Source organism: Grammomys surdaster, unplaced genomic scaffold (genome assembly GCF_004785775.1).
Source record: "Grammomys surdaster isolate TR1022 unplaced genomic scaffold, NIH_TR_1.0 221, whole genome shotgun sequence".
In the NCBI taxonomy this organism is placed as follows: Eukaryota; Metazoa; Chordata; class Mammalia; order Rodentia; family Muridae; genus Grammomys; species Grammomys surdaster.
In genome coordinates, this window is record NW_021604666.1 from 181,398 (window position 1) to 207,854 (window position 26,457).

A 26,457-nucleotide genomic window follows, 5' to 3' on the forward strand; every position below is an offset into this window, starting at 1 on the left:
TTTTTGTTTTTTGAGACAGGGTTTCTCTGTGTAGCTCTGGCTGTCCTGGAACTCACTCTCTATACCAGGCTGGCCTCGAACTCAGAGATCTGCCTGCCCTCACCTCCTGAGTGCTGATATTAAAGGTGAGTGCCACCACTACCCAGCAAAGGATCTCTTATATATATGGAGATTAATTTCCTTGTGACCTTATTCTGAAATTGCAGAAATAAAAAGTCTACAGTGTATATCATTTCCTCCTATTTAAATCTAACCCTGCTTTGCTCTTAAAGGTAAAATGTTTTAAAATTCTTTTGGCATAGAAGGAGATCAAAGGTTGAGTGAGATGTGATGTTCTTTCTGAGAAGCCATTGTATAAACCTGTTTCTCCAACTGGGTTGCACATCCTTTCCATCTGAGCTCTGGATTTGGTTTAATTTAAATGTGTGATCAGGGAACTTTAGAAATGAACCAAGGCTTTGGCCTAGAAAGTTTCCAGGGTTTGTCTGTTCAAGACTTGTCTGTTTTCCCCGTTAGTTGTGTGGCCCTGCCTGGTAGTTTGAAGTGTTTCAGTTCAGAAAAGAGGTTAGTGTGGGAAGCACAGAGATGCTTGCCCACTTCACAAAGTGGCACATGAGAGTCTTAGTCACCTGCATCTCGAAACTCACCACTGTCACTTTCTTGTGTGACCCTGGTGAAATTCCCTGATGCTGTCAGGTTTGGTTTTCTTGATTTACCCAACAAGGCTGATGGCATTTGGTAGCCACTCAGATGGCATTCAGCACATTTTCTTTTCTGTTCATAATAAACACTAATTTCTGAGCCCAAGAGGTTGGATGCTTGGCCCTGCCCAGGGCAATAGTGTAAAGTGGGTCACTATGCTGATTTTCATAGGTAAAGGAACTGAGACAGAGGCATTATGAGTCTCACTTGTTTGAAAGCAGGTAGCTTAAATCAGAGTATTCAAAAGGCCTGCTTTTCTCAAAAAAAAAAATGGGTCTGTAAAACCATAACAGGCCTATGGGTACCTCCTGTAAGTTTCTATGATTCTATTCCAATTTCTCATTTAATTTTATTTAAATGCACAAATCCAGTTGTAGAATCAGCAACAATTTACAAGTAAAAGACATTTTCCCAAGATACTACCTTGTTCCTAGCTCACTACCTCTAAGACTATGACTGATGGGTTAATAAGCATCCTTGAAAACGCTTTATGCTTAAATAGGACCACATATAATAAACCCCTCAAGTCTCAGAAGCCTTGAGCTAAACCATGTCCTTTGTCCTTCTTTCCACAGTGCCCATTCCTTCCACCGTGAGAGATGGCCACAGTCAAAGCTCACTGGAAGAAACTTTCCCTCCCTTACTCACAATGGAGACATACCTGGGTCCAGAGGTTGAAGAGACCATCCTTTAAAGATATCATGTATTTTGGAGTTCACAGGTCTGTTTTTCCCAGAGAGGTTTTTCACATCAGCCTTTTTATCCTCTGAGCCAGGCACCTTCATGCAGTAATCCAGGAAGCCACTTGATCTCATTATCTCTGTGTACCCCTTCTCACAGCCACAGACCCCACCCTACAGTACAGAAAATACACTTGTGGTTACATAGGAGCTGTGAAAATAAATAAAGAAGTATTCAAACACCAGGGAAATCACTTAATATTTGCCTTTATCTTGTAAATCCAGGGGTTTCAGCAACTGATTTACCAAAGGGATAAAGATCACATCCATAATTCAATTTTCTGCATTCCAATGTCAGCATTAAATAACTTGCCAGATCTTTCTTCTTTAAAATTTATTTTTATTATTTATTTATTTAATTATTTTTACTTATTCATTTTACATCCCACTCACTGCTCTTCCTGGTTATCCCTTCCAGGATCTTTCCCCCATCCTCTCTTTCCCTTCTTCTCTGAGTGGGTGAGGTCTCCTGAGTACCCCCTCACCCTTTGCCATATCTTTCTAAAGTGCTTATAATTCAGATATTTTTTCCAAAGATGACATCAAAGTTCTCTGAAAGTAGTGTGTATTAATATGGCATTTCTTCTCTTTTAGAGATGCTTATGACATTTTTATCAAAGTTTTATCTTCAACTTTCCCTCCCTAGTTTTGGACAGCAGCCTTTCCCATCTTACTGCAACGAAAAACCACAGGTCTATACAGACATTTCCTTTGAATTAGGTGATACCCAAGTGCTGTCATTACCTCAGATACTCAATGCTTTTATCATCCTGCACCATTGGTGTTCAACTAGTCATGACAGCAGTTCTGCTAGGAGGGAGGTCCAGGTGGAGGAAAGACACTTTATCGAAATCACATTTAAGGAAAAGATGTCATCTATCCATCTCCCTCAATTACTCTTCATTGTCATAACTAGAGTGTCACATTCTAACACATCCCTGCTTGACACTATGACAGTGTGTCCTTTATATTTGCTTCTGTAGTTTCTGGTTACTTTCATGTATAATGAGTATCTTGGACAAGCTGACTATGATGAACGATGATAGACAATGGTTCCTATCTGTCTTGGGAAATGAATCAGAAAGTAATTCCTCTTAGTCTAATAGACAGACACTGGAAAATCGGAGAAAGGAAGAAGGGTGTGATTATCAGTCTTTATGAGTCTGTCGGTATGGCTCCTTATAGATAATTCACCTTCTGGCGTTTTCTGAACAGATCTCTATCTCATATGGGCACTTTGGCCAATCCAGATAGTCTTGCTGGGATCATCAGTTGTTGACTAAATTTGATTTTAAGGAGAAATAGCTACTGAAACTGAATACGGCACCTTGATACTCGACAAGAGGACAGCTGGCAGCCAGAGAAGCAAATGCTGTAACTAACCACCCACAGGTCAGTGCAAGGCAAAGCTATAACAATGCCCTGTATATCCAGTTGATAGAAATTATCACATGGTGGTATTATTGAAGCCATCTTTACAAGATGAATCTCTATTCTTTGTCTGAGAAAAGAGCTGTGTCTAGTTAGTTGTATGTGCCAAGGGTTTAGGGGAGAGTTATTTATGTTTTAGTAAGTGTCCATAAGGTTGGGTAAAGGCAACTTATATTTTGCAAACATTGTGAGGCCAAATAAATTTATTTCTTTTGTTTTGGTACCTGTTTCCTGTAGATCTACCCATGTCTTTTCTGTGGTAAAGAATTAACCTGTCTTGAACTAGAAGAGTCATAAAATATGATTGAGTGCCTAAATTGTTTTCATTGCATTGTTTTTAGGATACACACACTGCAAGAAGAAACCTGCTTCTTTAAGATATGCAACACCGCTTCAAAATATTATATATGCATTGCAACTAGTAAAAGTCACTAATTACAATACCACGTACGTTTGACTTTGGTTCCCAAGCAGAAATATGTGGAAAAGATAGGGGAGAAAAAAAACAAAATCCTGCTTTACAAAAAGGAGATATTTGCATGTATGTGCATGTGTATACCACACACATACAACCAACACACACAAAGCACAAAAGCACACACAGATATACACACAGAAAGACAGCACACACACACACACACATACACACACACAAGCATTTTTTCCAGTATGTTTAACCTACATTTTAGCAAACGAAAACTTCTATAAACATTGTAGTACAACAAATTTTGTAAAATAAATGCTATCAAATATGAACAGCATGTACATATTTCAAAACAGCTCAGTTGTATGAAATGTTGAAAATGGAATGCATAGATTAACTAAACCTGTTATTGGTAGATGGAGCATTAATTAGCTGAAGGCAGATTTGATAAGCTGCTGTCTTGGCAACTGTTCTCCCTCCAAGTGTCTCTAGATGGCGACATAGGCACATAAAATTGCTGCCTAGCATTAGCAGAGGTGCAGGACCCTCACTGCATACATATATCACTGAAATTATAATGCCTGTAGGGGAGCCCAGCATGTAACTCACCTGTGTGCAGTAGGAGAAAGGTTTTTTGCAAGCTGGAATGCATTGCCGAATAGCAGCAGGGCGTGCCTGAGGGGAGCAGCCACCTACAAAGAAAATATCACCGTTATTTGCAGGTTTATCTATGATAATCGTATTTAAAAGTTTGTTCTTCCTCTTCATACTGGGGACATAGTTATTATTGATAACATCATTATTATTTTATCATGGCTTAACTGCACACGACTGCCATGTGCTACAACTCTAGCTTAGTAATCACTTCAGGATGTGTTTAAAACGAGATGTTTATAGTGTTTTTCTGTGTTCATTGGCATCGAGAGTCTATCACAGGTCTATAATTGAGGGCAAAGCCTGTGAGCACCCAGATCAGTACAAGAATTGATGGCATCTATATATGGGTTCAAGAGTAGCAAACACAACTGCTTAGAGACTCACTTCATGCATACATTGTCTCTCTCATTTTGGGTAACCCAGCTACATACTAGGCTGACTCCACAAACCATGTCCCTATTGCTCCAGAGGCCACAGGGCCAAGCATTGTGGCCAGGATTTTTACATGAGTCAGGCATAATGAACATATACAGTCATATATGAACTTCCCCCTTTAGCATGTGTGTAGAAGCAAAAGCGTAAAGTCTAGGATGAACAGTCTGATGCTTGGCACAGCACTTGCAGGTGTTATGCACATATCTGAGTAAACAAAAGTGACATGTGTCTCAACAGCCTGAAATCCACCTGTGTCCTATAGTGGTTTTGCCTTCTTCAATTCAAAGCTGTAACAGACATTAAGTTTCAAGATAATTAGTTTGAGAAGTTGATGCACTTAAGGGTAGTGTTTAAACTGTATTCATATGATGTCAGACAAATTTATAGGCTCTAGTCTTTGAAATGCAATACTTGTGAACTAATTACACTTTATAGTGTGGCTGCTAGCAAAAAGGCTTCAGGCTCAAGGCTATATAGGAAGTGTCAGGCTTGGACACATTCATGGAATGAAGCAGCTAAGTTGTCACTACTGCTCAAAAAATAAGACAAATAACAGGCACCAAAATTCTAAACAAAACAAGATAGGAAACCACTGCAGTCTAGGGGTAGCACCTAGAGTTGAAACTGGTCATATGGATTTTGGTGGTGATGACTATACAGTACCAACTTATTTTATAGGGAGAGGACATCCACTCTCCAAACCAGTGATCTCCAGAGTAGATTACTCCAACTCACACAGATTATAGAACACAGTTTTTAGGTGAAATTAGGCTCTAATAATATTTATCAGGTGGTGCAGATGGCCCAAGCTTACTTGTCTAATGGTCTCATGCTGTGCACTGAGAAGATCCATTGGGCCAGCATAGCCCACCACTGTGTAAGCCACTGTGTTGCCCACTGTGGAGTAGAGGCCTCTTTGGTTCCTAAGTAGGCATGCTTACAGAATACTTAGTTTTAACAGCTTACAAAATGAAAAAGAGGTATCTCAAAATAAATTAGTGTATGGATTGCACTATGGATTAATACCAATAATGTGAAGGCATGTGAACAGGAAAAGGGGGTGGCTTTGATTCTCCAGTTGTAGCATGCTTCTCCCAGCCTTGCGTGAGGCTGTTTGTCAGTTGCAGTACTAAAGAAAAATCAATGTCAATTTAATTTGCTTTGACAAGAGGACATCAAAAAAAATCTTTAAAATTACTGAGAAAACCATTTGTACAATCAAATTGTACCCTCTTTTAAGAATAAGGAATCTTTCCTTCAGACTATTTTTAGGCATTAAGTAATTGCCCTAAGCAGGAAAACATTCAAAAGCAGCCTGCAGTGGGTAAACATGAACATCCATAACATCTAAATGTTTTTCTTTGCATCATCAACAGAAAACATTTCAATTTAAAAATTGTGTGTTTGTCAACACTGTTAATCTCAGCTGCAAGGAAGAGTGGCATGAAGCATGTAGGACTGGAGCTTATGCTGAGTGGGCTCTTCTCAGTGTGCTTATAGAGCTAGCACACTGTTTAGCATTTTAGAGACCGCCATTTTAAACTAGTATGCATCTTCCTGAGATTTATCTGCGATTATTAATTTAGGACTATTTTATTGTGTTTGGCCTGATTTGTTTGGCTTATAAAGTTTATTATCTCATCACATAGAATTCTTGATTTCAAAGATGGGAGTGAGGGTCTAATGAAAACCTGCCATGCAGACCATCTAAGCCACCTGCTCTTCAACCTTGCTTCAATTTATAAGTGAATTCCTCAACAGACACACACTGTGAGAGCTTTTTGAAGTCTCCACATGAATCGTAGAAGGGAATACCTGTGACATTAAGGCCATCTGAACGCTGGCACCACACAGTCCGTTCATTATTGTTCCAAAGACTTGCTTTCCATATGTAATGATAACATTTGCCACCTGCAAGTGAATATGAAAACAGTTATTCTATTATATCTCCCCTATCAACCAAATGGCCATCAATCAATACAAGTTAAAGCACTGAAAGGTGGTCCTGGTACCTGTGCATGGTCGTGTTTCTAGAACTTGTTGGGGACAGCTATCTTGATTCTCGAAAGACTGGATTATGAAAGTCCTTGACCTAGATTGTCGGCCTGTGGTCTCGAAGCTTCTTCCATCGATACAGGTTAGCTCACACTTGCTCCACTCAGACCATGGGGTAATGTGGCAGTCTCCTGGATGGTCACACAGTGGAGGGCAGGATAAACATTGTGAGTATAGGTGCTAGATATCAGTGAGAGGAATGAGGCATGCAAAGGAACATGCAAGGGGGCATGTGGTAGAAGTGTAGGGACATGGGAAGGCCTAAATATTGGCAGTTTTTCTGGTCTGAGGGCACTAATACTGGTGAAATAATTTATAGTTTAATCTAGGTTAGCAAAAGAATGCAAAAATTAGATTGCCATACATAACTCTGCTTCAAGTCACAACAGTTACAAAACAAGCATAATGTAGCCGCTGGAGGGGAGGGGGAAGGATCTGGGAAGAGTTGGTAGAAGAAAAATAGCACCCAGAATACACTGTATGAAATGAATCTACTTTTAATAAGAGGAAAATAAAACAAAAATTTAAAAGGAAACGTAAAGACTATGATGACTCAGATTTCAAGGACCAGTGTAACATTAAACTGGATGTGCACAGAAGCCATGGAGTAGATTACATCAGTACCCCATGCACAGGCACATTGGCTTGTCAATGTAGATACATGGAGTAGACTAATGGCACATGACTTAAATATGAACATTTACATGTACGCTTAAATCTACATGTGTAAATGCACACATGCATACACACATTGTTAGGCAGTGTTTTGAGACCTTAAATTACTCAACGTAAGGTGAATTGCATTGTTAGCATTAACATAAAATAATCATTTTATGTTTCTAGTAATGACCTTCATATCTACACAGAACCTGACTGCTCAGAGTGAACTCACAGGGTCCTTGCCCCTCTCTTGCTCTGCGGTCTCCCAGGATCATCAGTCTCAAGATTCAGTCAGCATTCTAAGTGTTGGGTGAGGTGGAGACATCGCTGGACCAAACTTATCTAGATGTTGAATCCACTGCTCAGTGAGGCCAGTGAAATGAGATGGGATTCTAGAGTAGTTTTGTGTTTTCGAAGCCAGTGGTACTTTTTTCTCTTTTTTTCCTTACTCAGTATCTTTTAAAATGTTACTATACCCACAGTTCAAATGCATTAAATCAAAGAAATAATTTAATTTTGATATGATAGAGCTCTTTGAAGAAAAAAAATCAATGTAAATAAAAAATAAATGAGATTACCACTGGGGGCGCTGCTTATCGAATACCTGGGCAAGGCACAGAGCACAGCTGCTTCAGGTTTCCTTCTTGGAATGGTACTTCTCCACACAGGGCATCTTCCACGTGGACAGCTGTGTGGGATATTGAGCCATTGTGGACTACACAAGAAAAGCTGCGCACCTGGACTCCTTCCCCACAATCTCCACCCTAAGAGAAGAAAGGATACCCTCAGAATTAGCCAAATACTCAGAATCTCAGAGTTTTGCTCCCCAGGGAAACTCCAAAGATACACAGTAGCTTCCTTCTTTTTAGAATTCCTTCTCAACTGTTGACCACAAAGCATCATTGAATTTCAGGGGTTGACAGGGGAAGTGTAATAGAAACACAAACACGTGCTTTAGAATTTACGTCCCCAGAATAAGACCATTCACTTGGATAGAATTGCCAAAATGAGAGAAAAATTCATAATTTGTCACTGTGTATATGAGAACATAGTCTGATGTACAGACATCTCCCAGAGAACATGCATAGCCTCAGGGTAGGAATTTCTCTTTAATTTTCCTAATTTTTTTTCTTTGCTGAATTTGGTCTTTCTTTTCTCACATAGATCAGGTTGGGATTCAAATAAAGCTCTTTTTTTTCCTCTGTTCCTCTTCGAAGTGATTTTACCAGCTTTGCATCTGTCCTGAGTAAAAGGCTTTGAGGATGTTTCAGGTTAGTGTCACACAGAAAGCTGGGCAATGAGGGACATTCATACAGTGCCTCACAGAAACAGAAATTGAGAGTTAAAAGGCTTGCTGGTTACTGAGCCCGTGTGTGTCTGTTGATGGAAATTATCTTGTTCTTAAGGTTTTGGCAGACACTCAGGAGATGGGTATCTTCACCAGGATTTTGATAAGGTGTTCGTATCTCAGAAGGAAGGCCTTTGGAAATGTGGATGACTTCACACATTTCCTCACATATTCCTATGAAGTGAAGCTGGAGGTGGAGTTTTAGTGTAAAGGAGGCTCTGTGCCAGGATGCCAGTGGGGAGGATCCGATAGAACTAAAGCAGAAAAGGAAGGAAAGCAAACCCAGGTAGTGTGTTACCTGCTGGAGCCAGTGTCATTAAAAAACTGAAAATGTGTTGGGGTCACTCATAATGTCTTACAGATGTGACATCTCATGCCTCAGTACTACCCATAAAGGATAAAGGACCTGAGGTATGGGGGAGGCATTTATAATGCCAGAGACTCTGTGAATCCTATGTTCACTGATCAGCATTCATTCTGGTATCAGTTTTCCTAGATAACCACATTTAATTCATGTCTATTAAGTCCAGAAGCTGAAAGAGAGCTAGTTTTCTATTTCCTTTGGTTATTTTGATTACCCTGTGTGTCTTTTCTGTGAAGAGGCTTGGCAGAGAATGAGACTATGTCTTCATTTAGATGATAGATCCACAGCCCTCTACAGTAGAAACATGCACTTCATTTCTTTCTTGGTCCTCCCTGTCTACAGAGGATAAATACTACAGTGCCTGGACCTTGGAGACACTACACCTCTTGCAGAAGCAGAAATGCAAAAAGACAAAAGTGTCAGTCAAAGTAGTCAGGATATTATTGATTCTGGGCATGGAGTAGGTGTCTATTCTCTCATGGGCCAGCTGGCACTGGCCAGGTACGGTTGCACAAGCTTCAGGGCATCAAGGGAGCTAATGGAGGCTGCTAGAAAGAAAAGATGACACAGACCATCCACTTGGGTGCTTTCCATACAAGGCAAGTCAAGGATAATGATATTCAGTAGGGAGGGTTCAGTTAGCTATAGTTAACTGTGACCTAAAAGCATTGAATCCCAGAAATAAACATAAGTGCTTAACTTACACCATTCTGAAGAACATGATGGGTTATTTCTGCCCCATCCTGTCTCATGCAAGATGTGAATCACCTGTTTTTGAACAAGATTAGACCATTCCCTCTGTCCATCTGTCAATCACATGGCAGTGATCCTGGTCACCAGATCAAATGTTGTGATCTAATAATACTTGAGTTCTAGAGGCTTTATTTATTTAATAATGGTCCTAAAGAACAAGGAACTAATGTTTGCAGACTCATGGGTCTATAGTGCAGTTCTTGTCCTAATCACTTATAAGCTACTATTCTCTCAGTATGTCCAACTTAGAAATAAACTTTATTACAGCTATTAATGTATAGGAAAGTTATACTAAATGCTAGGTTCAATATTATCAGATTTCACACATCTTCTAGGGACCTTGGCAATGCCAATTTATTATTTACAATAATACTTTATTAGACAATAAAAACTTAATACCAATTATACTTAGTTGATTGAGGATTCTGTTCATGCTACTATAGCATGATACCTTAGGCTGAGTAATTTATAAATGATGGATATGCACTCCTCATGGGAGTTTAATATATTCAAGATTAAGGTAGGACTTCTGCATGTCCTCAGAGGTAACAGGACAGCTCCCGTGGATCTTTCATGAGGGTAGAATCTTACAACCCCCTCTTACTGTTACCTCACTTCTCTTATATTAGCAGATAGTCTTCAATATAAGAGTTATGAAGAGCCCAGACACACCATGGTAGAGTGAGAACCCAAACCGGATCTATCAAGGTCTTATCACTGTTTCTATGGCATCATTTGTTTATGAAAAGTACCATAATTTTAGGCCTTACTGCCATTTTGGAGAGAAGTTTAATATCAACCCACAGCATAATATTCAAAACAAATGTTCGAATAAAAACTCACTGCCACAAATGGAAAATAACAAGAATAAACTAAAGTTCCTTTTTGGTGGGGAGTGTTCCTTCATAACTTAGTATTTTGAAGATGGCTTTGCTGAATTTTCTTGGTGCATTTGTGCAAATAAGTATTTTTATACTTGGAAACAAGTCTAAAGACACTGCAGCAGATGTGGGCTTTGAAAGTCCTGATATCTTCAACTGAGGGGATGAATCAATGAGGTTTTTTTTTTTTTTTTTTTGCATTTCATCAGGCAGCTTGTGTAGCAGTGCAGGAAACGAGCCTGCACTGGGGAATCATCTTAAAAACCAAGATAAACAGTTATAGGCTCCTGCTGTGTATCCTGGGATCAGCCCTTTAATCTCTTACACTTTTAAGGACAGCTACTGTATGAAAAGAAATCAGCACCAGAATGACACTTTCATTCATGAAGCAAGCACTCCCTTGTACAGAATTTACACACTATGGTTGGGAGGCAGGCTGCAGCTTCTTGGAGCAAGATGGTAAACAGGGAGCGTCCTCCAACCCGCTGCACTGCCTTTGTTGCTGGTGGAGTTTTATATACATTGGATTTTCCCCTCTATTAGATGTGAACAGTCAGATGACACTAATAAACAAAACTACAGTTTCAATCAAATACATTTCACTGAGCTCTTAATATTTAGGCACTATGCTAAGTGTCTTGTATATGTTATTAAAAAAATATCTGAGCCTGCTTACCCTTTAAGTAGAGGAAGGCTACTGATTTTTTTGAGTTAATTTTATATCCAGCCACTTTGTTGAAAATTTTCCTTGACTATTTGCATCTATTTGCTAGACCCTCAACCTAGATCTGACCTTAATACCTGCATGTAATTAAAATGATGTAAAAGCAAAAGGGAGGAGGGGGGATGGGATAGGGAGTTCTAGGGAGGGGAAATGGGGAAAGGGGATGATATCTGAAATGAAAATAAATAAATTATCCAACAAAAAGTTAAATAAACAAAACAAAACAAAATATCTACAAGAATCAATGTTCTCCAGTTTCAGATTTGATCAATTGAAGATTAAAATTTTTGTAAAAATAAAATACTTCCAGACTGAACTTGCATAGTTTTTTTTTCTTGTCATTATTTCTTATGGTATATAACAAATGTTTGCATGTCACTTATATCTTAATAATTAGCAAAACAATTTAATGAAGATACTAATGTACAGATAAATGAAGATACAGGTTACATGCAAATACCACAGCAGTTTATATGAAGGATTGGAGCTTATGATGGTGTTAGAATTGATGGGGAAGGCATCCAGGAGTCAATTTATTTGCTACTCTCATAAGCTAGATTAGAAATGATGCTTGGAGTGTTTAGATAATTGGCAAGGGGGTGAGTGACAGCTAAAACTTGCCAGAACTGTGAACAATATTACTGTCCAGGATCTCAACTCTTTATTAAAAGACGTTAGTGGTTGAGGAATTTAGAGTTAACAGGGTCTGGAGGTGAACATTGCTTTTTTTCTAATGTCTTTCTATGAAAAATAGAGGCAGATTTATCACATCCACAGTACCATTTGCAAGCCTCCATCATTGTTGCCTGACACTTCCTGAAGTCAAGCAGCCACTGGCATGCTATTACCATCATCAGTGACAGACACTCAGTGGGTTAGAACATGCAGAGACAGGGAATCAGGGAAGTGTTGGGGAGAGTTAGTCTTCCTTTGTGTGAGAGGTCTGCATGTATTTTGATCAGCAGTGCTAAAAACATAGCTATATTTAAGAAAAAACAAATTAGTGATAAGATTCTGAGTATTTGTTTCACAAAGAATTAGGAGGCTTCAGGAAAGTCAGATCCATTTGGAACTCAGGACAGTCAGCCCAGCGACTGTCCCAGAGCCTTTTCTTTTGTGCATTTGCTTTATTTATGCTTTTTTTTCTTTTTGAGCTATTTTGCTTTTAAGAGACTGACTTTATCCATCAGACGGAGGAATGTGGCAGCTAAGAGTTTGTGATTGTAGCATCTTTATTTTTTTGCTGTTTTTAAAAATTATTTACTTTCATATATTTCATATATTACATCTCCACTGCAGTTTCCCCTACTTCTTCTCCTGCCAGTCTCCCCTCCTTCTCCTGCCAGTCTCCAGTCTCACCCCACCCCCAATCCACTCTTCTTTCCTTTTCCTTCAGAAAAGGGCAGGCCTTCCAGGGATATCAACCAAACATGGCATATTAAGTTTAATAAGACTGGACACCTGACCTCATATTGAAGCTGGGCAAGGCAACTCAGTAATAGGAAATGGGTCTCCAAAGCAAGTAACACCGTCAGAAAAAGCCCCTGCTCTCTCTGTTATGGAACCCAATAAAAATACCAAGCTACAGAACTATAACATAAATGCGGAGGGCCTAGGTTAGACCTATGTAGGCTCCCTGATTGTCATTTCCATTTCAGTGAGACCACATGAGTCCACATTTGTTGGTTTTGTGGGTTTTCTTGTGATATCCTTGGCTGCCCTGGCTCCTATCATCTGTCCTCCCCTTCTTCTTCAGGAATCACTGAGCTCTGCCTAATGTTTGGCTGTGGGTCTCTGCATCTGTTTCCATCAGTGATTGCAGGGTCTTTAGCCAGCTTCAAATCCACTTCAAACTCATGGGAAAGAACATTGACTACCCCTGTGTAGTTAGGTGTCCAAACATGAAGTGAACTGCAGTAAGGACGTTGTACCAAGTGCTGGTGGGTAAGACTCACCCTGTCCAGAATTTGAAGCAGTTTTGCTATTTCCTGAGGCAAAAGCCAACTTTTGTTCCCATGAGTCCCTGGGACTTCTAAATTAGTGCCACAGCAGGGAAGTCACTACCCCACACCCACACCAGTGCTTCCTTGGACTATGGTCACTGCTCATCTTTGTCTGTCAACACGAAAGTAAGAGCCTCTATTGGGCATTTGCTCAACATGATCCTGTGAGTCAAAGACTTTATCAAAGAATAAAAGGCTGCTGATTCCTGAGAAGGAAAAAGGAAGGTGCCAAGGCAGACAGAACAGGAGTGTATGCTGGGTAAGACTTGGAGTGTAGCCATTCTCTGTCCCTGAGCCTCTCTCCCTTTCTCACTCTTCACCTTCTGTTTTTATTAACTCTTCTTGCCGTGGCCCCATAATGGCTCCTTACACTCCTTGTTTACTCTTTCAAAGTTGCCATAATTATAAGGGGGAACTATTTTATCCTTTTTCTTGATTTCAGTCGTTTCAGATAACACTTCACGTTGCCAAAGACTTCAGAGAGATCTTCAGACAAGTAGACTTAGAGCTGTTAGGTTATTTCTGAATCCATCAATTTGCATGACTATCTTCAAAAGACAAAAAAAGACAAAACAGGAATAGGGAACAAGAGCACCACGTCACTCTGCTCCTCTGAGACCTGTTAAGAAACATGGGCATTTAATTTTAGCAGGATTACCAAGCTGCTCAACACGGCCATCCAGGCAGGGGCACTAAACATCTTTATGAGAATACTTGGGAGGTTTCTTAATGTGTAATCAAAATTATTGTTGCCTAATTAAAATATACTCCAGAATATGAACTGAAGGATAAACTACTAAAAGACAGAAATAAAGAAAATCAATGCACTTTTACTTAAGTGAGAAGCCAGAGAGAACACACAGTAGCAGATCTTTGCTGATCAAGCACAAGCTCAGGGTCTGTGACATACGATGATGTCACTAAGCATTTATATCTCAGGCCAATAAAAAAAGCAATTATTGAGGAAAGGGTAGTAACCTTGGTTAGTGTAATAATGTTAGAATATAGCTCACACTCCCTTGTCATCGTCTGTCCATTTGCAATGCATTGTCAGAGCTGAAAGTTAACATAATAATAAGAAATATAATCCAATGCAAGCTGTGCTTTTCTACAGAGTCAGGGTTTTGCTTAATTAAAGAATTCTTTGATATTCTCAGCAAGCAAAGAAATAAAAAGCATAGAATTCTTGAGGATGCTGAAGAGATTGGCAGTTCCGTGACCTAACTTATTATAATCATTGCCTAATGAATGGCTGCTTAGATTCTTAACAGTGTCACCCTATGTGCAGCTGACTCCCTTGCTTGCATTTTCCCATGCTCTCTGCTGTGTTAAAAATAACATGTGCCCAGAACCTGATGCTGTGTAATTTATTCAATCACAGTATTGATGAGACAAGTGCTTCGCACAGACTGAGAAGCATTCTCTGAGTCTCATGGCATGACCTACCTCCAATTTACATGCAGACCAGTTGCCAAGGACCCAGCTATAGCAGGGTGTCACTGGACAGGGTTTCTGCTGGGTGAGTTCTGTGGGGCATCGTCGACCTTCTCCTTGGGTTGGCATAATGATAAATCGTGTCCGGCTCATGCGACCTAAAGTAATAAGGGAGGTGTCAGTTATTGGTTAAAGTTTGGCTTGGAAATAGATGGAAGAATTGTTGCCTTGCATGTTTAAATCTTCATTATATGACACTGAACTCTGTCCTGCCCCATTTACTCTCTGGTTTCTGCCATTTCAATATAGATTTCTAGAGACATAAACTATTCTCAAGATGGATGTTTCCAAAGTCTGAAATTCTGTCCATCTTTACATCAGTTTTCAGGTCTGAATTCTATATCTGTCAAACAGGCTGATTATATATGTGCTATAATGCCAATTTCCTTAGCAAATATTTATTTATTAATCTTTATTTTGATCAAGACATCTTGCTATGCATTAGCTATATATATCTTCTGCCTCTAACAGAGGTACAAATATTAGACAGAAATAGAGAAAAGAATATCTTCTTCTTGTCTGTTATGGTGTGAATTAGTGAGGTATGAATGCCACATAAGTCAAGTTACTCTAAGACATTCCACAGGAGGGTCATTTCTCAGGGGTCTCAGTTTTCCTCAGTTAATTCAACACAGACAATTTTCCTACAGATTGTGGATCCATTTGTTTCTTCCTTCACTGAGCAGAAGGAAAAGTTGAAGGTTGGCTTATGCAGAGGAACCAATGATGCTTAAAGATATATATTCAAACAGAGGTACTCCATGTCACAGTGAAATGAAAGAGTGGATTTATGAATGGCCAAGGAAATAACAGTTTCTCTTCCCATCACAGAGGCATTTCCAGGATAAACTCAATGGAAACGTGAATGGAGTGGCACAAACTGTTCTGTCGAGTTCCTTCTCTCCACGGCCCGCTTATTACTGGTTTTCTTACTGATGAGTACGAGACACATTTAGTTCAATTATAATCTAATACAATTTATCTTATTTGTGAATATGGTATCTCTTTGCTACAAAGTGTATTATGTTAGTATATTTGACACTTATTAAACAAAAAAATCAATTTTATGGGAGTATGCACCGAAGTATCCCCCATGCTAGAATGAATCAGGGACAGTTTTCTTGAAATGCTGAACTTGAAACAGAAGACCTAAAAGCAGATGCGCTGTGAGAAGAGATTGCTGTGTATGTAGGGGGAGGGGTGACCAAATCAGAGGACCAGGGGCTAGAACAATTGTGAGGAAGGGAAGTGCTAGAGAAAAATTTGAAGTTCTTTAGAAAACATAAAAGATCCTATGTGTATATCCAAAGAGAAAGAGAAGCATGTTTTCCTACCTTTCCCTTGAAAGCATGGGGTAGCATACTTTCATAGGTCCAGATTTGCTCACTGTCGATCAGAATATTATCACAGATTTTGAGGTCAAATAAATCTCTCTTTGAAGAAACTTGAAGAAAGCCAGGTAAGTCCCAAGAATCTAAATTCTTTGGTGATTGAGCCCTGTCACTAGCATTGTACTCTCTAGACATTAAGTACTAACTGAAAAGGGTACTTAATTAAGAGGGCTGGGGTATAGCTCAGTGGTAGAGCACCTGCCCAGCATGTGTAAAACCTTTGGTTCTCATAAAAAGATAGCATCACTGAAAATCCCCAATTGGTTATGTGTTTATTTCATATTTTTTTTAAAAAATATCTACATTACATTAGGATACCTAAAATGTGTGATAATACTATCAAGCACTTATTGAAGTGGTACCATGTACTTGACAATATTCCAAACAACTTATATGTACTGACCCATATAACTGAACAATCCTAGAAAAGTTTATTATCCATCTGTATTACAAGTAAGAAAAATAAATCCTAAGGCATTGGAGTCAGTAGCCTAGAGTTAAACACTAGTCATGCGGACAGTAAGAGTCATAGCTAGGATGCCTCAACTATGCTGTCGGGTTAAAAATGCAAGAGGTTGAGAGTGATAGCTACAGAGGAGGATTATGGGAGATATCAAAGGAACTTTTTCCCATTTGACAAAGGAATCTGTGTTGGTGATAATATGGGATGGCTGAGTTTCTGTGCATCTTGAGCATAGAGATCCTGTATACACATTTAGATGTTTCACAGAACCATTAAAATCAAGTTATAAGTCAGACATAATTTATACAATGCTATCTATAGCCTATGAACATATTTGGGTCAAGATTTCATATGACATTGATCAACAACTCTATAAGTTTAAATTTCCTGTCAATTTTATTGGCCAAAATACATATTACCTAATGTGTCATGATAAGATCTCTGCTATCATGAACTCAGAGCAGCAATGGTGGTCTGCACCAAATCAAGCTTATTGATATTCTAGAAGGGAGAGAAGGTATTCCTGAGCCCTCCTTTCCCAAACTGAGGAGCTATGGATGGTTTCTAGAGGAGGGAGAGTCAGTTTTTCTTAAGGACATGTCTCCTGTTAGGTCAACCTTGTTCTGGTAATATAGCCATACTATGCATCTCAAATTGAACTTGTGAGTTTTAAAATAAAATAAAGAGTATTTGAAGTTGGGGGGTGAGGAGGTGGGAGTGGATGGGAGGCATTGTGGGGAGGAGGTAGAGGTAGGTTGGGAGGCCTTGTGAGGAGGAAGGGATGAAGAGATGAGGTTGATTGGGAGGCATTATGGGAATGAAGAGGACAAGAATGACATTGTATGAAATTCTCAGAGAATTAGTAAGAGTATTATAACAACAAAGATGTTAAAGGTGCTAGCAAACTTCAGATAAAGATGTAGAACTCTCAGCTCTGTCTGTGCCATACCTCCCTTGATGCTGTCATGTTCCAGCCTTGATGATAATGGACTGAACCTCTGACCTATACACCATTTATGTCCTTTATAAGACTTGCATTGGTCATGGTGTCTGTTCACAGCAGTAAAACCCTAACAAGACACAGTGATCCAGGGTTCTCAGGATCCACTTCAAACTGGATGGAACAGCCTAGCCAGTTTCTCTTAGCAGTGATTATTAGAGACCACAAGCAGTAGAAGTCTTGACAACCAGGTTTATGATTATGATTATTATTTCCCTCTTGCTGGAGGAGGGAAAACTTGAAGGATATAGTCAAGCTACAGGAATTAAAAATCACAGTGAGGATGGAGAAAGATTTTTTAAAGCAGCTGAGGTACAGTGGAAAGAAACTAGGCTTGGCACCAGTCATCTGTAGTTGGAAATAATTCTTTCAAATTAACAGCTAGAAAATGATGCGACTGTATGAAAGTCCTCTGAGCATGAATTTCCTGTTCTGTAAAGTAAAATGAAGAATACGGAAGGGCCTTATTATCTGAGGATAATTCAGGTTGGGGAAAATGTCATTTAAAAGTGAGCCTCTTTTAAATGGAAATGAAATTATTTTTAATAAGTACTAAAAAATGTTTAAATGGGATTCTTTTTCTGGAACTTAGAAGTCTGGATCTGAGTTTATCCAGTGCCGAGTACCATACAGATCATAATTATGACTGTGTGCTCACCATCAGGATAAAGCATAAATCAGCTATGCAGGTTTCTTACATAAGTTTCTGATTACACTATGAAAATCCATTTTCCATGACTGGTATTTGTAACACAATCATAAAGTCTTTGATCTTTCAGTCACTTTTTCGTGCCTTGGCCTCCTTTCAATATTCAATGTGAAGATCACTCTTTTAATAACTCCTTTGCTGTGGGTCCCCATTCCACCTGCAGCTGCGAATTGATTAACACATTCCCTGTCCAGTGGTAGAATGGTGTGCTAACAGAAGAAGGCTATAGAAAGGAGGATGGATTTTATAAGCTCATGAGTATATAGAAACCTAGACACCCATATCAAGAAGACTTGGGTGCGGAATATTCTCTCAGATGATGAGAATAATCTTGAACTTTTAAGATTATAATATAATTACATTTCTCTCTTATCTTTCCTTCCTTCAAACCTTTCTCCATACCTCTCCCTTGGTCTCTTACAAATCTAAGCCTTCTTTTGTTCATCAATTCATACATATATGTATACATATATATATATATATGTATATGTATATATATCTGTGTGTGTATGTGTATATTCGTACATATAACCTGCTCAGTCTGTACACTCTTATTTGTATATATGTTTTCAGGAATACTCTTTTATAACACTTCTAAGAACTTGCCTTCAAATAGGTTTGTGATGAATTCACAAATCACCGTTCCTGTTGTTTCCTGTATCATGTGCTTATGGAGTGTCCACAGTTATGAAATTCATAACCTGCTGTGGCAGAAATTTCCCTGTCCAATCTATTTGCAGTGGGAGGCCTGTGATTGGATAGGGAAAAGGGAGGCAGAGCTAAGGGTGGCAGAGACAGAGAGATGCAGGGAGAGAGACGGGAGAATGAGGAAAGAGAAATGGCAGCGGACATGGATCCATGTGGCTTCAAGTAGCATAGGTAGATATAAAATAAAAAGGTTAGGATAATTGGGATAACTTGTCAAAATTGTGTGGACATCTTGGGATTTGAGTATTTGCTGATATATAAATCTGTTTGGTTAAGTATAAGCTTTAGAATTTTGATTTACTGGGTTAATGGGTATTGTGATATACAGCGAGGATGGCGGGAGGATAACTATTATTGCATGGGGCTAGCCTAGCACTGTGGAGGTGGCGGGGTTGGCATAGGGACCAGGCCAAGATCCATGGAGGCGGGTGGAAGTAGCAGCCATGTCAATGTCTATGGAGCTCCGGCCAGTGCCACAGAGACCACCTGCTGGTGCTGGCATTAGTGCAGGAACATGGCCGCTAAGCTGGGAGTCAGCCGGACACTTTTCTTTCCTAATACCCCCCCACTACACCTACCACATTCCTTATGTTCTGGCTGGGTTTTCTGGGTGACAGTAAAGGGTGCTGTCATATGTATACCAAGCTTCCATAGTGAGAAGGGGGAATTTCCTTGGACATGTTCTTGCCTTTTCTTGCTTGGATTTATGTTTCTCAGTATAAGCATAAAAGATTTCTTTTTAATAAAAGTTAATCTCATACAAAGAGAAAAAAAATCCAGCAATTGCCCATTCTGCATGTTTAACTGGATCTCAGTGGTCATGATGCTCTCTCCTGCAGCATGCTTCTACTAAGAATTCTTCTGGAGTCTACAGCAAAGTTGCAGAATTAGCTGTTTTGGATAACTACAGACAGTTTTGATATGATTCAAGAAAATAACACGGGGTTAATGTTTGTATAGGTAAAGGGATGGTGGGTAGAAAATGAGACTAACAAAAAGAGCATTGACAAAGATGTCCACGATCCTCCAACAGTTAATTGTAGGAAACATCTGAGCAACCTCATGAATCCACTGATTGATGTCTATGCACCAAGTGTGCCGCCATGAAGATATACTACGGAAGCAGCAATGGAACATGAAGTGACCTGGCCTTCTAACATGCTTACTAATGTTTCTTTCTTCCCCTCACAATGAGACATTATTTATTCTTAATATGAGTGGAATCATTTAAGCATACACTGAATCATCAGTGTGGAATTGTCATTTGGAAGCTGAAACCTCCAAGGAGCTGGTTAATTACCTGCAATAGGGGATTGTGTCACAAAATTCAGGGTGATACTGGTTGTTCCTGATGGGCATGAAACAGTAGATTATTGGATAAAGAGCTTCCACTGTGTATTCCCTGACTCTACAGATGTAGACTTGGTTTTGGCACCTGCTTAGTTACTATTGCTCAATAGTAAACACTAGCAGATAAGAAAAATGAGGGAGAAGCAGATAGAGGGTCATGGTCACCTTGTTAGTTTTTACCATGTTTCTTTGTAGTTTAGGCATGTTCTTCAGAAGCTCATCACTGGGAAAGCATTCATTACTATTAAGGGAAGGAGATGGTCACAGCTACTATGGGCTTTGATAAAGGGAGCATATATTTGTTCTTCTTCAGCTCCTTTCTCTTCCTTGCTCTGTTTCCATTCTCCTCACAGTAACTCTTCAGTCTGGATTTCATCAGCTCACCAACAAATCATGTCAACAGGACCTTCTTGGTTTTGGGTGGCACTTTAGGAACACCTATTACTCTTGTTATTTAAGGCATGATTAACTGAAGCTTAGAGAACTGACATAATCTTTGAAGAATCACAATTAGTACTGTAACACAGGGTTGCTTTACTCCAAAACCATGTGCCGTCTCGTCTGGCCCTTGTCATGAATGTTGGGTGCTATAATTCAGTTGCTAGGTTGTTTGAGAAAGATTGATACCACATTGAGCCTTATTCTCTGAAATTCTATTAACTTGTCACCCAAATGAATACACTTCATAGTTTCCTTAAGCAAAAACTAACTTACAGTAACATGTCTGTGATCTTCTATGAAAGCTATTTATGAGGTTTTATGTATTCATCCTAGTAAATTATCAAGAATAATACAAAGTTTCATTGCATAGGAAACACTCCATTTCAAGCAGGTGATCATACAATACGATAGAAGCTGTTCTTTTAACAAATATCACCTACAATTTTTACATTAATTTTAAATATAGGTATTGCTGGAGAGGAATTTGGGAGCAGGGCTAATGTCTGACAATACAGAGAAGTTTCAATGCTGAGCAGTGATTAAAAACTAGCTCTTGGCCATGTGCCGGGCTTTGTTAGAGATGAAAGATGTGGGAATAAGTCTTCACTCAGAGCTGCAGCCCACAGGCTTGAACTCTAGAGAAATTCTTTGGGTCATTTGAAAATTGCTTCAACTTCCCAGACATCTTTTATCACAGAGAACCAAACTCAGAAAGGAGAAAGACTGCAGAGGCTGCTGGAGTCCAGACAGCTTTGGTCTCAGCCAGGATCATCTGTCTAAGAGAGAGGCTAGTTACTGGGGGAAGGAACAAGACCATTTAGAGGTCAAGACAGACTATGGTATCAGAAGAGGTCTTTGGATGGAGGATGATTAAGTACTGTTACATCCCGCTTCATGGTAAGAGCTCTAGGTTTTTGGTGGTAGACTGATTTAACCACTTACCCACTGTTCAGTTCTCAACCATCATAGCAACTATGTGAAATACAAATGAAAACTGGCATGTCCCTATAATGCATGTAAACTGTATAAGAGACCAGCAGGGCCATTCATTTATTGTTTATAATATTAATAGTTATCATCTCAGAAGTCAGATGAGACATTACAGAATAGTTAGGAGAATACATTCAGAGGGATTTTTTTTTTCAAAAAAAAATTAATTCTTTGAGAATTTCATATAACATGTTTTGATTATACTCACCCCTCTTCCTATTTCTTAAAGCACTTAAGTACCCATTTTCCAAGCTAAGAGTTCCCCTGATTATATTCTGGAATACATGTGTATATTATAATAATTTTCATGAAGTGGTGTAGCATCAAAACAAGACCATGTGCAAGGAGTTAAAGATATCAAATATCCAGAATATCAAATGTAAAAATATCACATATCTAGAATATCAAATGTAAAGGGCTATTAGGTGAACAAAAGGGGCTTTGGAGCCACCATAACCCAGGTTCAAATGCAGCCTCTGCAGCTTACACACTTTGTCTATTTGCTGGCTCTATGCCACCTATTACCCTGCTCCAAATTAGAAGAATACATCATACAACCATTATGAAAAAGTTACTAAGGCATGTCTGGCCTTGATAATTGTGTTCTTGGCCAATGAGTACTGAAAAAAAACCACGCTGATATTTCCTGATTTTATAGAATAAAATAGCATGAGTCTCACAAAAGACAAGTTAGCATTTCAAGGCTCTGAAATTTGCCTTTAGAAAAGCAGGCTGTGAAGCCAAGGTCCTGGGCCTTTATGTCCAGTCTTTTCCATTCTCTCAGGCAGCTTCCTGACCTCCTGCCATAAGAACCAACTATTCCATAGACTAAATGATTCTGAATTGCTCTAATAGCATTGTGCCTAGTCAAGAAATTCACACCAGTCAATTTTTATACAGAGACTAAAGTTAAAAGTTACTGATTTGCCTTGACATCTTGAAATATAATAATAATAATAACAATAATAAATGATAATGGTAATAATAATAACAACAAGAAGAAAAGTTCTCATGCTTTCAAACTTATACAAAATTAGTTTTTTTTTCCATTATGATCTAAAATAGATGGGAAAAGATTACTTGACGTCTGGGAAATACAAGCAGCAAGCTGGATTATATAATATAGAAATATAATATAACTCATATACACTGAATGAAAAAGTATAAAATAGTAAAAAAAGAAAACCATATTCTGAAATTACCATTTTTAGAGTCTTATTGGTTAAGTGGTAATTATGAATAATTCATGTTATGCTAAATATAGGGAGCTCTATATTCCACTGAGCCGATGAAAACTCAATAGACAAAGAACATGACTAATCCAAATATTAAGCTCTTCTATTACTAGCTTTGATCTTGGCGAGCTATCTAAAAAGATACCTCAGAGAAGCTGAGAATTAGCCTCTCTCTAACCTGAAAGAAACTGGATTCAAACTGTTCTGACCTTGAAATCTTTTACACAATTAAAAACTATATGACAAGCTCCAGGTGTGTGCTAAGGAAGCAGCTCATGAGCTTCGAAGATAAAGTCAGACCTATTTCAAAATTTCCCTCAGATCAATGACATTCTGTGAGTTTGATAGTGAAGAGTGGCTCACTGGACCAACAACCTGGTGAATTCATAAACAGAGGTGATTGTGTGAACTTCTGCGTTTGATACAGCAGTCAGCCCAGAACCGCAGGTGCAGAAGGCTGCCTCTCAGGTAACTTCCTCACCCTCTTTAATGTGCCTACGTATACTTTATCTCATCTTACCTCTCTGTCCCCTGGCCACAATCAGCAGGACAAAAGATGGGCTCATACAGAAGGCAGATGCTGGCACACTGCTTAGCAAAGACAAGCTGGTCTGCAGATATTTCCTAACGATAGCATGTAACCTTTCCAGCTCCAAGAATAAGCTTGTGCCATGCATTCTTGTATTTGATGGGTGCTGACTGTTTATTGTTTCCAGGCTGGGGCATGCAAGGATGAAGGCATGACTTAAATACAGAATTTTCACAGTTTGGAGACAAGACAAGGAACTCCAAGGTTGTAGTAGGAAGGTTGCAATGGTGGGGAACTTGAAGGTTGGTGGGGTATAGCTCTAACCATCATTCCTTCCACAGAGTCTGAGGGAAGGTGCTTAGGAAGCCAGAGGTCACATATATATGTCTCCTGTGTACTGTGCAATCTACTCATTTATTTCTCTATCAAATTGAGGCCAGGTTTGAGCATATATAAATGAAATGATACTCATCTTTATATTTCTGTCTGTATGTTGTAATCTAAAGCCTTTTGTAACACAAAAGATTGTCAAAACTGATTGTGGGATTGAATGTTGAACATCTTTGGGACAGTATCACTAGTTTTAAGGCACGCCTTTGATATTCAACTTGGGCACAATACCAATGTCTCAGTGTCACCTTCTCGTAACTTTCCTTCAATTTTAGTTTTACCACATCACTTAGTATCCCTGATTCCTGTGTTGGTCACATTGCTCATCTTTCCACTGGGGTGCTGGGTTTTGAAGTTCGTGTACTTTGTCCAAGATCTTACCTTTTCCATGCAGTTTATTCTGAGTTCTTAGAAGGGGGCCTTATACTCACTGTATCCAGTGAGCAAAATGCGATGTAATTTATTTCTTCCCTTGACAGTAAGAGGAGACATCAGGAGATATCAGGATAGTAGGCATTAACTTTTCAAAACCTTTTCACATGACCAGAGGAATGACTGTACACATCTACATCTTAATTACTGGGAGGTTTTCCAGATGTCAGGGCTATGGACAGTTTTTAAACTGTAGTTTTATGCCTAACAGGCTAGAACATAAAGCTGTCTACAGATTAAGAAATAACACTCCTAAGAAATAATCTCATTTATGAAAAATTAGCTTGAAGGGATACTTAACTGATTCTATACTTGCATGGATTCAGTTTAGAAAATAGAAAATTTCTTCTGAAAATTTGTATTTGTTTATTCTGTGGGCTCTGGAAAGTTGAATTTAGGCTGAAGCTGAAATTATCTAGACTTCTCCAACAGTGAGAGTCAGGTTTGGGAGGGTTGTTTGCAGGGTTTCTAATCGACAATTTCAGTGTGATTAGTGCTCTGCATTAGCAAAACTGCCTGAACATATAAAGTGACATTTTAACACTAAGCATCTGCTTTGGGGTTTTACATATAATGGTGAAGTGTTGGAATGTCATGATGAGCTGCCATTTCTCAATGACTTGTTTCAGTGACACAATTAGGCTTTTCAGGAAAAAAAAACCCACAAGAAATGTATTTTCTGTCTCCACGTGTGAAACATATTCTTCGGTGTGGAGAATAAAAGACTTTGTTACTTAGGTAGAGAGAAAGGAAAATATCCAGTGAGGAGTGGGGCGGCCTTCAGGCTCAAGATCCAGGCTGCAAACTTCTCTCCCCTTTGAGCTTACTTATGGTCTAGAATCCCTTGGGGAAGGACAAATAACAACTTTAAATTATTCCTGCAACCCATGAAGTGTGCTTCATTGGGACAGAGGAGACTAGACCACCCCACGAGGGTGGTGCCTATCAGGTGGGGATGATAGACATGGCCATCAGGAAGCTACAGGGGTGGTGATGCTGAGATGCTCTGTGTAAGGGGCTGTGCCAAGAAGGAACCAAGTATGATCTGACTTAGAGAGTGCTGGGAAGAGCGTGTGCTGATGAAAGTGAGGCAACAGGGCAGAGGAGGCAACAGAGATGGACAGTGTGGGCCAGCTCTCTTCCTGAAGGGCCATCCTCACAAGCAAGGCTATCCTTTAAGTGCTTTTTCATATTGCCCTTTACTGTTCAGGAGCAGAACATCCAAATATGACTCTTGGTGAAACTGCAATGCATATGACTGAGGTATGTCACCTCTGGGCTGAACAGAGATGACTATGGTATTAGGCATCAAAATGTGAACGACACTATCTTTTTGCTTGTTTGTTTGTTTTAAAACGTATTTTTATTTATTTTTTGAATCAAATCGTAATTTTTACTTATTCACACAGGGGTTATAAACACAAAAAAGCAGGATGTGGGGAAAGGGATGACACCAGAGCGTGGGTTTGTGTGAGCCTTCATTAGCATGCCCAGTCTTGTTTAGGGTCTGTTTGTTTACTATCTGTAATTCTCCAGGTAGACTATAAGATGCATGAAATCAGGAAAACTGTCACTCTTTCCATTGTGGCCTCCTTAAGACATAGCCTACATCAAACACATTTATATTGGTTAAATGGATAAAAGAATGCGTGAGCAATTAGAAGCCAATCGGAAAACACTCGATGACATTTTCACTAAGATACCACTTACTTTAATACTAAAGTATGTTGAGTTAGGGCTAGAGAGATGGCTCAGTGGTTAAGAGAGTGCACTGCTCTTCCAGAGATCCTGTGATTCTTTCCAGCAGGCAAGTCCACAGGTTTACAATAATCTGTCTCCACCCGTTAAACATATTCTTGGGTGTGGAGCTGCAGACCTGACGCCTTCTTCTGGCCTTTCTGGGAACTTGCACTCATGCACAAATACAAAGACACAAATATCTACAGGATTTTTTTTTTTAAAAAAATAAAGTTTACAAGAATATTGAGTAAAGCAAAAGGATGAGTCATAAAAGTTGGAAGAAAAATGATTGAATCCAGTGAGGAATTTAAACATGTATCCCAGGGGCTTGGGATCTGCAGTATTACTACTGATAGATTAAAGGAGGTAGAGATTAATATAGTGAACACTCCAACAATACAGCTGTTA

General features: G+C 39.1%; 1 protein-coding gene across 1 annotated transcript in view; it reads right to left on the reverse strand.

Annotated features, from left to right (window-relative positions):
* The window catches only part of Thsd7b (thrombospondin type 1 domain containing 7B), an 834,275-nt gene that overhangs the window by 13,419 nt on the left and 794,399 nt on the right, over window positions 1-26,457 (reverse strand). Inside the window, exons 21-26 of the mRNA XM_028773130.1 lie at window positions 14,624-14,769; window positions 7,709-7,868; window positions 6,402-6,575; window positions 6,205-6,300; window positions 3,907-3,989; window positions 1,364-1,556 (exon numbers count right to left, since the gene is read on the reverse strand). Of these exons, the coding sequence (XP_028628963.1) occupies window positions 1,364-1,556; window positions 3,907-3,989; window positions 6,205-6,300; window positions 6,402-6,575; window positions 7,709-7,868; window positions 14,624-14,769 (852 nt within the window). The remainder of the gene's footprint in view (window positions 1-1,363; window positions 1,557-3,906; window positions 3,990-6,204; window positions 6,301-6,401; window positions 6,576-7,708; window positions 7,869-14,623; window positions 14,770-26,457) is intronic.